This window comes from Furipterus horrens, unplaced genomic scaffold (genome assembly GCF_987537825.1).
Source record: "Furipterus horrens unplaced genomic scaffold, mFurHor1.1.pri manual_scaffold_3, whole genome shotgun sequence".
Lineage (NCBI taxonomy): Eukaryota > Metazoa > Chordata > Mammalia > Chiroptera > Furipteridae > Furipterus > Furipterus horrens.
Genome location: NW_028327173.1, coordinates 7,383,547 through 7,396,414, shown reverse-complemented (window position 1 = coordinate 7,396,414; position 12,868 = coordinate 7,383,547). Strand labels below are relative to the sequence as shown.

The following is a 12,868-nucleotide window of genomic DNA, read 5'->3' as shown; positions in this document are numbered from 1 at the left end:
CTATAAATTAATATGTGTTCAATAATGAAGCAGGGTGTTTTAACCCTTTTTGTACACCTTTTTCCTACTAATGCTGTTTGCACCAAGAAATAATATAAAACTGCTAGGTTTTTAAGAAATAATATAAAACTGCTAGGTTTTTACCCAGTTCATAACTAACAAAACTGATTTAAAACAATAAAACAATTAACTACATAAAATAAAATATATTAACTAAAAACCAACCTAAAACTCACATTGCTCCGATAAAAATTTAGATCTGCAGAACTTGAGCTGGGAAATTGGGGCTCATTAGAAATAAATGCCGTAAATAGCAGAAGAGAGAAATAAACCTACCATACCGCTGCAAAAGTTATCGGTGAAATTAACATGAAGCGAATAATGAGCCATGAATTCTAAGTTCCATGAACAAAAGCCGACTCTGATGAAAGTAATCTCAGTTAAAAATAGGGAAAATTATTAAAATATTTGCATTCATAAGCACAGAGTCAAAACATAGTGGGGATCAGCAAAGTGCCCAGATCAAAAGCGTCCTCTAAGGCCCTGAAAGTGACACAGAGAGAAAATGGGAAGCAGGACAGAGAGAGCAGAGGTCCCGTGATGATCAAAAGTGCTTCCCTCCTTCCCTGGAAGAAATTAAGCGCGCTGTTGGCGCTCTCCCCTTAGGACGACCAGGTGACAGCTGTAGCGAGCAGACACTGAGTTTCTACAGGGGCAGAAAGGAGAAGGGGATCATTTCTCTATTGTTAACATCTGAGGTTTTACGAGTTTGAAAAGAACTTTTCTTTTTTTTTTGAGAATAACTATGTAATTCTCGTGCAAGTATCAGAAAATATTACACAATAATTACAGACAGAAGGGAAACTGGAGTCTGTATAAGAGAGGGAATTTGTTCAATGGGCGTCTCCCAGTTCTCTGGCTTTGAAAGATGTTAGAGCAGCGATTTTCGACCTTTTCATCTCGTGGCACTCATAAACTAATTACTAAAATTCTGCAGCACACCAAAAAATACGTATTTTGCCAACCTGACAATAAGAGGCATGATTTTGATTCATTCACACCAGACAGCTCTTGTTGTGTTGGCTGTTGTCATTTTTTAAATTTGACAATCTAAGAGAAAGAAGGTCAGAGCCCCAGACTGAACGGTAAGGTACTGCCTGCTTTACAGAATCCTGGGGCACACCCGGGAGAATCACTGGGTGAGAGGGCCTTCCAGGCAGTCCCATGACACCCAACTAGGAAAATTCATGCTACAGAGAGACACTGTTCCTCTGACATGGTTTTAGGCTTTGGAATTCTGGGTTTTTATTAAATAAATCATACTCCATAAAGGGATTTCAGGAGTGATGGGCCTGCCGTGGTCTTGGGAATGGGATCAGATCCTTGAAGCACTACTCAGAGGGTCATAGTCATCTTGCCAAGACCAAGGCCCACAGCAGGGTGGCTAATCCCTGGATCGTATCACCTTGATATGACCTGATTTCTGGGCGTTGGGAAATGAACAGAAAAGGATAAGAGAAATAAGGGCACAGATTATTTCCTAGCTATATTTCCTTGAGGTTAATATTTAATAAATTAAGTAACAGTTAAAATGCAATGAGGAATTCCCGAAGTGGGTATGACAGACCTGAAATTAAAAATTTGCTGTAAATAATCCACAATATCTATCCAAGGGCAGCTAAGACCCGCAGGCCGACCGCCTTCTCAGGCAACGGGACGAAGTCCCTCTCCGCGTCTCACTGGGTAGTCACACACTTCATCTCTTTTGCTCCCCGGGCCAGTGGGACAGGGGCAATGACCACCACCTTTTCATAGGTTAAGAAAAAACCCTCGAGATTAACAGAGAAAAGGATTATTTAAAGGGAAGGATGGGATGGGAACTTGAGTATCCCATCAGCCCCAAGCTCCCCTCAATACGCAACCCTGTGTCTGCAAGAATGACATAATCTTTGGGGAGGCAGGAACCTCTCTAAGAATCCAATAAAAAATGTAGGTCCTTGCTTCAGAAAAATATATATACATATGATATTTATAGTAATTTCAAGAGGTTTATGGAGTTTCTGCACTGCACTCAAAGCCCACGGAACCGCGATTAGAGCCTCTGGCCTCTGCAGTCCAGCGGGGCGGGTGGGCTGGGGCTTTGCGAGGTGCCGTTTCATCTTCTCTGACCCCGTTCTTTGATCACTGGAACCGAGACACTCTTTAAAGGACACTTGCCCAGGCCAACAGTTAACTGTCGTCCCACTGGCACTTCCAAAACTCCTCTTGCGCACACAGAAAAGCAAACAAAATATCCCCCCAAAGCAACATTAAAGGTCTGATTTCAACCCAGACAACTACAAGGAAATGGAGATCTTTAGCCAGGCTACACAGGTGCAGAATCACAGATGACTTGAATGGGTATTTAGTTGACAGACGCGGTTTTAGGGCTATCATTTCCAATATGAAGTGGTAATTTTAAGTCTCTTTATTTTCTTATAGTAGAGAGATATGGGCTAATTTTTATAACACACCCAGGGGTCTAGGTATCAAGATCAATTACACAGCAAGCCCTCTGAGTAGGACCCTGGGGCCCCAATGCTGGTTAGCTTACCACAGCCCAGAGAACAACAGAAAGCCTGGACTCCAGCACAATGCACGGTCACTGTCACCCAGGCCCTCATATAGATTTGGGAGTGAATGTAGAGGGAAGGAGTATTCTGACCTTTCTTTCTGCTTAAGTTAGAGTCTCAGGCCGACCCTTAAGCTTCTAAAAGTTTGGCAGGGGAAGCAGGAACCAGAAAACGGTGAGACTTCCATCAGCGAGAGGACAAAGGCAGCGCCGGCCACTGTCATCGGGGTGCTGCGGAGAAACTCTGGAGAACCCGCCCGCCTCCGCCCCCGAACGGCTCACCCGGGGAGAGGTCGCAGGCAGGCTTCCCACTTCTCCATTCTTGTCCAGCAGGTTAACTGCAGAGGGTCCCCCCCAGCCAGAGTGGCCCCCTCTCTGTCCCTGAGACCTCCTCCTCTGTGGACTCTGAGACTGGCTTTTACTTCAAGGGTGCTAAGTGCTTCCCAGTGGCTCCAGTCTGAACGTTTTACACGGACGCAAAGATGAGTCAAAGCGAAGCCCCCTTTCTCCTGTTCAGTCTATATTTTTCAAAGTTTTCATAACATCATATCTCATTTTATTCTCCCAGGAAGCCGGTAAAGTACGTGCATTTCTAACCCAGGTTGAGAAACGCCTCTCAGTAAATCATAAAAGCATTTCTTTTTCAAACTAAAGCAAAACTCAGGGTTACAAAAAGAAAGACTGTAAAACCAAGGAGACTCGCTATGCTAATTAGAATTTAATAAAATTAAATACAACCTTTAACCTGGGCAGCTGTCCCACATCTAGTTCTGGGGGCCAAGCCGCGACTGAGCAGTCGTGTGGCCGCCGGGGTGAAGGCCACAGGGCCACGTAAGAAAAGACTCAAGGCCGGAATGCATGTGCTCACCCGGACTCTGAACCGAAGTCTATTCTCAAACCCTGATTTCAACATCTCTCTCACCTTTCTCTCAAAGTCTGAGTGTTGCCTATTTTGAACCACAAATCAAACTGTACACTTTGGGTTTGGTTTACTGTAACTACAGTATCGAAAAAAACTGATCTAAGAACTGGCAGCTCTAGAAAAGTTTGGAAAATAGGAATAAAGTCCCAGCTCCACACACCATTCCCAAGAAGGCCACGCAGTACAGAAATGCTATCAGCTCCACTTTCTTACCTGCTCCTCGTGATAAATTCCTCCTGGTACCAGTCAAGTCTCCTTACGGCAAAGCCGGGGCCACGTGCCAGTGGCCAGGGCACCTGTGCACCTAGGATTTCACGAGGACAAGTGCCCTACAGTAAATAAGCGGCGAGCACAGGTGCTCTCCACGCCTGTTCTCCTGGGAAAGGTCGACCTCCAGCGCCCTTCCGTGTGTCGCCAAAGAGCAGCCCTTTCCAGCTTCACACACAAGATCAGCTCTGGCCAAAAAATCAACTGTGCAACAGCAGAACGTCCACCAGACAAGAGGCCAATGAACAAAAAGCCACCTAGACAGCAATGCTCGGGAGAAGTGCACCGCTCGCCATCCAACCGCCACCGGCTTCAGATGACCTAAAGGGCTGCCTCATTCCAGAAGGCTGGCTGTCGCTTTGGACTCTATCCTGTAAGCTGGGCAGAGTAACTGGGAGATTCTGGACAGGAGGGTGGCACAAACAAACTGTATGTTTTAGAGGGAGGGTTCATTCTGGTGTCCCTGTGGGAGACGCGGGGAAGTCCAGGGGCCCGGAGGCTACTGCAGGGACCCAGAGAAGAGACTGCCAGAGCCTGGAGGAAGGCAGCGGTGACGGCGTGGAGGAAGAGGAGACACTTCAGGGGCGCACTCAGTGGGCGGGGGCCAGGTTACCGGAGGGGAGGGGAAGACAGCGTATGTGGGCAGTGAAGCCAAGGTCACCTCTGTAACTTCTCACAGCCTATTAACTACAAAAGACCTTGCAGAAACGCAGAGGACCCGTGGGCCAATGACAGTGGTGATTGCCCCTCCACTTCCTTACCTTGGCAGCAGAGTTCGATACTCCGTGTGTAACGTTGCGAATGAGGCCTCCCACGTTTCCGTACTTTATCAGTCCAGTGACCCCTTCAGAAACGTCATTCAAAAGCCCCATGGGGTTGCCAAGGAAGTCCACCGATCCCAGGATCCGCGCGGCCTGGCTGAGGAGCTCCTGTCAAACGGAGGGCAATGAGAAGAGGAGCGGCACCTGCTGGCATCTGCAGACGGCGTCCCAAGCACAAAGGACAGGCACCAGCCTGTGCTCCGCGCCCGTCAGCAGCGACACCTGCCTCTCGTTCTCTCCAGCGACGAGCCCCAGCCAGACTTCTCCCAGACACCCCCCCACCCCCCCCCCGAGGCTGCATCCAATACCCACACATCTTCCTCAGAAATACTCTTCAGAGCCACGCAGGGAAATAAAAAAGGTATGGGACGGGAAAGATTCTTAACATGTTCATATTAGTATGTCCACGATACTCCCCTTTCCCTAGTTCCTACAGAAAAGGAAATACTGTACCCAGAGCAGAGAGGATGTGAAAAGGAAAGCGGGGACGAGGGAAGAGCTATGGTCCCTCATCAGCTGCGGAGGGGACAGTGCATGTTCAGGCCCATGACGCAACCCTCCACTTCTGGGGTACCTCCCTCCCCGGGTTGCGGGTTCCAGCGATATCGGCTCGATCCCTCCCGCTCCTTACAGTTCACTGGAATTACCACCAATTAGGAGAAGCAAGGAAGGACACAGAGGAGGAAAGGAGGAAAATGGGAGGGAGGATGGATAAAAGGAACCAAGGAGAGAATATATTTTAACTTTGAAAGCTAAATAAATCCGATATGATCATGACCTATCTGTTCATTAAGGAGTATGCTTTGGCTTTATATTTTGGTCTTTGCAGCCCGGATAATAAATACAAAATGGAAAATGTCCAACTTGATTTTTTTCAAAAATTTTTTAAGTTCAACTCTAGGGCAGGATCTCACAAGCTCTAATAGCATTGGTGTGGTTGTTGAAAGGAGGCCCATGCCTGGTCAATAAAGAGTTCGCAGTGTTTCGTGTTATCATTAAAGCATCCGTCAAACCCTTAAGAGTTGTGACTAATCTCGCGGAAGCCCCTGAGACTAGTTCTGAGGGACAAGACTAACGGCTCATAAATCAAATGCAGTTTTGGGATTTCCACGATGTGTATGGGCTTCGTGGGCTGTGACCTGGCCCATAATTCAACGATCAGAGCTGAAATGTTTGACTGGGTTCTCAGCAGTAGTGCCTGAAAAACCAAATTTCCCAAACAACTGAAACAAACATTCTACTTCCGCTCCGGCCACTGAGCGTTTCTCCAAAGCTCACCTCCTGGAAATGTTTGAGGATATCGTTGATGATGAATTCCTTGGTCTCGTACGGATGCACCCGCGTGAACGGATCCAGATTAATCACGGCGTCTTCAAACCGAATCAGTGGAAATCCCAAGGTGCTTTTCAGGGCCTAGTTAGGGAAAAAAGGAAATGACATAGTTCAGCCGATATGATGGCCTTTCAGGATATATAATTCTGCCTCCCATGAGCGTTACAAGTCATGTCAACTTTCCCACGAGAGTCAGGGTTCTGATATTTATAAACAAGCATTTTCCTCTGTAATTATAAAAGTAAAATGTGAGGAAAAACATACATATCACTCAAAGTAATATATCACACACAGAAAAAGAACACTATTGGCCTCACAGCACAATTCTGGCCGATGTTTTGCATCTCTGCGTTTGTCATGTTTTACTTCCTGACTGAAGTACTTGTCTACCACACATACAGGAAGGTGTCCTGATCAAATGCACAGGCCCATGGTTCTCGCAAAGTGAACACAACCATGGAACCATCCGGACTGGACAATAAATTATTACCCCCCTCCTGGGAGCACGCCCTCCCCTTCTGCGGACTCCCAGTCACTTCTCCCTTCTCCCCTGAGTCACCACCATTCTGACTTCTGTCACCACAGGTTAGTTTTTCTTGCTTTGGATTTTATGTCGATAAAACCATCGGTCTGTATGTTGTTATCTATGGCATCTTACAGTCACCGTGGAGTTTGTGAGAGCCACTAGGTTGTTGCACATAGCTGTACTGTATCAATTTCTATTGCTTCATTGTATTCTAATGTATGAATAGAACACTATTTAATCATTGCTGTTGGACAGCGTGTTGCCTCAAATTCTTTGCTATTATGAATAATTCTGCTGTCAACCTACTTGGACATGTCTTTTGGGGCACATTTCTATGCATTTTTCTTCAATGTATACTGGGGAGTGGAAGCTCTGGGTCATAAAGAATGTATAAAATAAACAAACAAATAAAAGAGAAACAGACTCACAGATACAGGAAACAGACTGGCAGCTGTCAGAGGGGTGGGGGAGACAGGGCTGGGTGAAAACGTTAAAGGGATTAAGCAAACGACAACAACGAAACTGGCTCATAGACACACGCAACAGGGTGGTGATGCCCAGAAGGAAAGGGGGTGCGGGGGAGGGAGAAGAAGGTAAAGGGGGGATAAATGGTGATGGAAGGAGACTTGACTTGGGGTGGTGAACACACAATACAATAAACAGATGATCTATTATAGAATTGTACACCTAAAACCTATATAATTTTATTTTCTTTTTTAAAAGATTTTATTCATTTATTTTTAGAGGGGAAGGGAGGGAGAGAGAGAGAGAGCAACACTGATTGGTTGCCTCTCGTGTGCGCCTGGACCAGGGAACGAACCCCCAATCCAGGCATGTGCCCTGACCTGGAATCAAACCGGCAACCTTTCACTTTGTGGGATGATGCCCAACCAACTGCGCCACACCGGTCATGTCGAAACCTATACAATTTTACTAACCAATGTCACCCCAATAAAGTCCATACAATTTTTAAAATATAAAAAATAAAATACCCCCCCACAAATTAAATAAAGTACACATTCCACCTTTGTATATACGACCAAGCAGTTTCCCAAGCAGTCCCTCAGCAGTCTATAAAATTTCTTATTCTACATCCTCATCAGTACTTGGTATAGAGAGTTTTTAAAAAAACCAAGTATTCTGACGGGTCTGTAATAGTATCCGCGTGCTTTTAATTTCATTTTCCTGTTCAGGAACGAGATTAATCACCTTTGAACATGCACTGGCCGGCCATTTGGATATCCTTTTTTGTAAAGTGCCTATTCAAGTCTTTTGCTCATTTTTCTAGTGGTTTCTCTTTTTTTTTCTTACTGCTTTGTAGGATTTTTTTTATACATCCTAAATGTAAGTCCTATATTGAATATAAACTTGTATTATAAGGATCTTCTCCCACTCTGTGACTTGTCTTGTTGCCCTTGATAGTGTTTTGTGATGATAAGGCTCTTTTTTTTTTTTTTTTTTTTTTTAATTTTGACAGTACTTGTATTAAAGCTGGGGACAGTGAAATAAGGAAGTGCTTAGGACAGAAGAGGCAACAGGAGAGAGCCTAGGCAGGCTGCTTTGTACTCTAGAAATGTTAAAGGAAAGAAATGAGCCTAGGCAGGCTGCTTTGGCTCACTGAGAAATAAAAGTTGTAGTGAAAAAAGTGAGCCAAGGTGGGGCTACTGTCAGCTCACTGGAAAGTCAGAGAAAAGGGGGCCTTGGAAACAGGTTCGGGGGTTAGGCTGGGATGAGGTGCTGCTGCCAGTGCTCCCCTGGTTCCAGTCCCATGGGATCCCTGGCCGTGAGAAGAGGCGGGTCTGTGGAGGATGTGGTTGGGGGAGGGAAAGGCATGGGACATTCTTAGTTTTAATGAAATCCAATTTATCAGTCATGGTGTCCAGGTTAAAAAATTATTGTCCACACCAAGGTTATAAAGGTATTCCCATATGTTTACTTACAGAATTTTTATTGTTTTACTCTTCACATTTAAGTCTACAAGCTACTAGGACTTGACTTTTATATGTGGTGTGAAAGAGAGATCAAGATCCATTTTTCCCAAATGGATTTTTAATTGACTAATAATTTATTTAAAAGATTATCTTTCCCCAACTTGTAGTAAAATGTAAATTTTGCTATATGAGGGGGAACCCCCCCAAAAAATGGAATTTATAAAAAATTGTGTATTTACTCTTACATGTTTAAGCTTCGGTCACCTTCAAAGTCCTCCTCATGTGATGCAATACACCTATGGAGACGGTTTTTCCACAGCTCAAAACAGCTTTGGAACTTGTCAGTTTTGAGGCCTCTGAGGCTTTTTGTTTCACCTCTTCCACACTGGCAAAACGTTTCCCTCTGAGGACTTTTTTCATCCAGGGAAACAAAAATAAGTCACTCAGGGCAAGATCAGGTGAATAGGGAGAGTGGGGCACCGGAGTCATGTTGTTTTGGGTCAAAAACTGCTGAACACTCAGCGTGGTGTGGGCAGGTGCGCTTGGAAATCACCCATCATGAGATGGGCAAATGTGTTGAAAGAGTCCTCAAAAAAAATCCACTGAAGCGGAACACAACCTCTGACCCCACCACCAGCTGGTGCCCTCATACAGGTGGGTTCTGGGAACACTCACTAGCGGGGGAAGCCTGTACTACAAGGGGCCCAGCCTCTGGAAGATAATTCCAGTTTTGGGGGGCGCCCCCTAATAAGTCAAGTGACTTTATTTATGTATATTATAGGGAACTGGTCCGCGTGGCAATGGCAAAGGTAGCTCAGCCTTGGTTCGGAAAACCGGCAGGCACAAGGCAGCAGGCCGGCACCACGCCCGCAGATCAGCTCTCCCGTGGGAACCAGGCCTGTGCTATATCTAGACTGCTTTAAGGCTTGCTTCTCCCTCACCCTGAGTTGAAAACAACAGATGTTTAATGTACAATTTTAAAATACTTTTTGAGGACTATTCTGAGCTGTTTCAAGGACAGGATATTGCTAGTCCACCCATCCTTATCACGCCTTGTATGCATGACATTCTTTTCTGTAAGGAATAATCATCTAAAGCGACCTTGCTGTTAGCATCATGAGTTATGGCTTTGTTTACGGTAATCCACTCTGAAAGCAATAAAAGCCTGTCCAGGCAAGGGTCGGGGCGCTCTCTCACCTAGAGAGTGGTCGCTCTGTCCCTTTTCTCCATAGGACGCGTGTAGTCCGTGTGATTTGTTCATCGCATCCACAACCCCGCAGACCCCACTGGCTGGAGTCCACGACAGTATATGTTTCTGGATTTGCTTTTCCATTTCATTTTCTCCTGCCTTCCGCCAATACCACACTATCGTAATTACTGCAATTTTATAATAATTTTTGAAATCTAATGGTGCAGGCTCTCCAACTTCGTTCTTTTTATTCAGGATTACCTTGGTTACTCTTTGTATTTTCATTTCCAAATAAATTTTAGAATCAGCCCAACAATCTGAGGCATAAAAATTCCTAAAATTTTCACCAAGATTGATTAAACCTATAGATCAGCCTGAGGAGAAATGACACCTTTACAATAGTGAATTTTCCAACGTATTAATATGGTATGCCCCTTTAACTACTTAGGTCTTTTAATATTTCTCTCAACATTTCCTGTGTAGATGCCTTATACACTCTGTTGCATTTATTCCTAGATATCTGTGATAGATTAAAAATGGCCATAAATTCTTTGCATCTTCTACTATTAGTAGAGTCTACTTCCCTTCCACGAGGATCTTCACTGATGTACTACTTTGCTTCAACCAATGAGATGCAGCAGAAGTAACTGTGACATCTGAGCTGAGGCCTCAAGAGAGCGTGGAGTTTCTGCTCTGCCCCACCTGACGCTTCCACCACGTGAAGAAGCCGAGACCAGCTTCCTTGAAGACGAATGACCATTTGGAAGGAGGTTCTTTTGACAGCCAACACCAGCCACTTGGCATGTGACTAAGGCATCTCACATCATTCAGCCTCAGCTGATCGCCAGACAGCTCCCGCCACGTGGAAAACCACAGGTGAGAGCAGCAGAAGCACCGCCCAGCTCAGTCCAGCCCCAATGGCTGACCTACACAATTAATGGTTGTTTTAAGCCACTAAGTTTTGGGATGACTTCGTACTCAGTAATAAAGATACTGTATTGGAGGCTTTCTTAACACTTTGATAAATGACATCCCTCAAACTTTCCTTTTCTCTGTATAATTGGTGCTGACATGTAGAAATGTAATTGATTTTTGTGGATCTGTTTCTAGTGCCTGTATTTTCTCTTGGTCCAATTTCTTGGTAAGCTGGGTGATTTGCGATTGAATGCCACATTTTGTATGAAAATCTACAGGGACTTTGGATTAGTCTTTAGCTTCTGGCAGGCAGTTAAAGGGGCTTAATCCAATCAGGATTTGTGCTTCCTCAAGGCTGGATTTCAGTCTGTACAAAGGCCTGGTATAGCCCTTCAGTGGTCTCAACTGAAAACCAATTCTATTCCTCCATTTTTACTCTCCCTAGCACCATGAAACTGCTAAAAGGTCTATTTAGATGTTCATTCAGGCTTTTGGCTGCCACTTCTTGCTTGGCTTCTGTCCGACTAGTTTATTTAGAAATTGGCACCTGTCTCAAAAAATAAAGCAGCTCAGACTACTGGGGTCTCTTTTCCACCTATCCCTTCTCTGTAACATATTAGCCCCTCAATTACCAGCTCTCTGAGTGGCAATGAAGTCCAGCTTCTGCTCTGCCCGCCTCACGAGATGGCCAGTTCTCTGCCGTCCGGCAGCTGCTTTCTGCTTGACTTCTCTACCTTTCTCCCCACACCTCTTACCAACTAGAAATGTCTCAAGAATAAAAGCAGAATAAATGTTGCGCTCACCTCATCAAGTTTCCCTCCTCTCATAAATCCTGGACCCTGGAGTCCTGTCTGTCTTGGTAACTTTCCAATACCTTCAAATAGACTAGTAGTTGTTGTTGTTGTTTTAAATCTAGCTTTTCGTATAGTTCTCAACTGATATGGGTCTGCTATAAGCCAGTTAATAATTTCTGGATATGGTTTAGTTTCCAATTACATTTTTATTTAACATGATTGATACTATAAGGATTTTAGAGAGCATGCCAAATTCTTCTTCTTCTTTGAATGTGAAAACACTTGTTCATGCTAATAATGTTAAAATATTTCTGATCCATTTAGAATTTATCCTTAGGTAGAGTATGAATAATCAACCTAATTTTACATTTCCCTACATGACTATCTAATTCGTCTAATAGCACTTATTAAAACACCTACAGCCCTGGCTGGTATGGCACAGTGACTGAGCACCAGCCTGCAAACCAGGCACCCGGTTGAGGGCGTGCAAGAGGCAACCAACTGATGCTTCTCTTCTGCTCTTTCTCCTTCCCTTGCCCTCTCTCTGAAAGTAAATAAAACCTTTTAAAAAGTTTAAAAAAAAACACCTATGTTTCCCACTTAATAATATGCCCTTATGGTGAAATTTCATGTGCAACTTAATGGACTCTATTTTATTTTCTTACTTTAAAAAATTATTTTAGCATGTATTTTCACAGGCTGCCTCAAATTTTGGAACTCTTGGAACCAGAGTATGTTCATAATTGAAACGAAATCATACAATTAAAGATGACACTTCCTAAAACCAGAGAATGGGGAAACTTTTTTGGTAACTCAAAACGGCAAAAGACTGATAAATTTGACAACATAAAAATAGAAAGCTTTTGTATGACTAAAAAACACACACACTTTTTTTACTCAACATAAAAAGACAAATGAAAAATCAAAGAAAAAAATACCTGCACGTTATATCACACACAAAACTTACATAAAGAGCTTCTAAAGTTAGAGGAGATAAAAGACTAATCATATGGTTTTAAAAAATGGACAAGTGACATAACCAGACAGTTCAGAGAAAAAAATGGCCTTTAACATGTGGGTTAGGAGGAGGAGGAGCAGAGTAAAAGAAAACTGAAAAGGACAGAAGAAACAAGTGGTGGAGTAAGAAGAGAACTAGAAAAGAAAGATGACAAGAGGTCAGGAACATCAGACAGGAGCCAGGACCCCACAAGGGACAGAAAAGAGGCCACTGGACTTGGCGCCTTGGGAAGTCAACCCATAACCTCCTACCAAATAACTGGAGAACAAAACATTTCAGAGATTAAGAGCATCCTCAAATTAATTCAGACAAACATGCTAATTCAGCTTAACGGTCTCCTTTTAATTATATGTCAAACCAAAGAGCTGTTGAGAGGACAGCCTGAGCGGACGTGGACAGGCATTAGGAGATCTCAGACTGGAACACACTCACTTTCACAGTAGTAACTACCTATTAGGTGGAAAGCAAGAAGACCAGAATGGAGGATTACGCTGTTTCTCCTGAAAAACTTCCTGCTCTTCATCCATGTGGAATGACTAAGC

General features: G+C 44.1%; 1 protein-coding gene across 1 annotated transcript in view; it reads right to left on the bottom strand.

Annotated features, from left to right (window-relative positions):
* VPS13D (vacuolar protein sorting 13 homolog D) overlaps positions 1–12,868 on the bottom strand; it is a 235,897-nt gene that overhangs the window by 75,084 nt on the left and 147,945 nt on the right. The window contains exons 64-65 of the mRNA XM_090268616.1: positions 5,900–6,034; positions 4,562–4,729 (exon numbers count right to left, since the gene is read on the bottom strand). Of these exons, the coding sequence (XP_090124742.1) occupies positions 4,562–4,729; positions 5,900–6,034 (303 nt within the window). The remainder of the gene's footprint in view (positions 1–4,561; positions 4,730–5,899; positions 6,035–12,868) is intronic.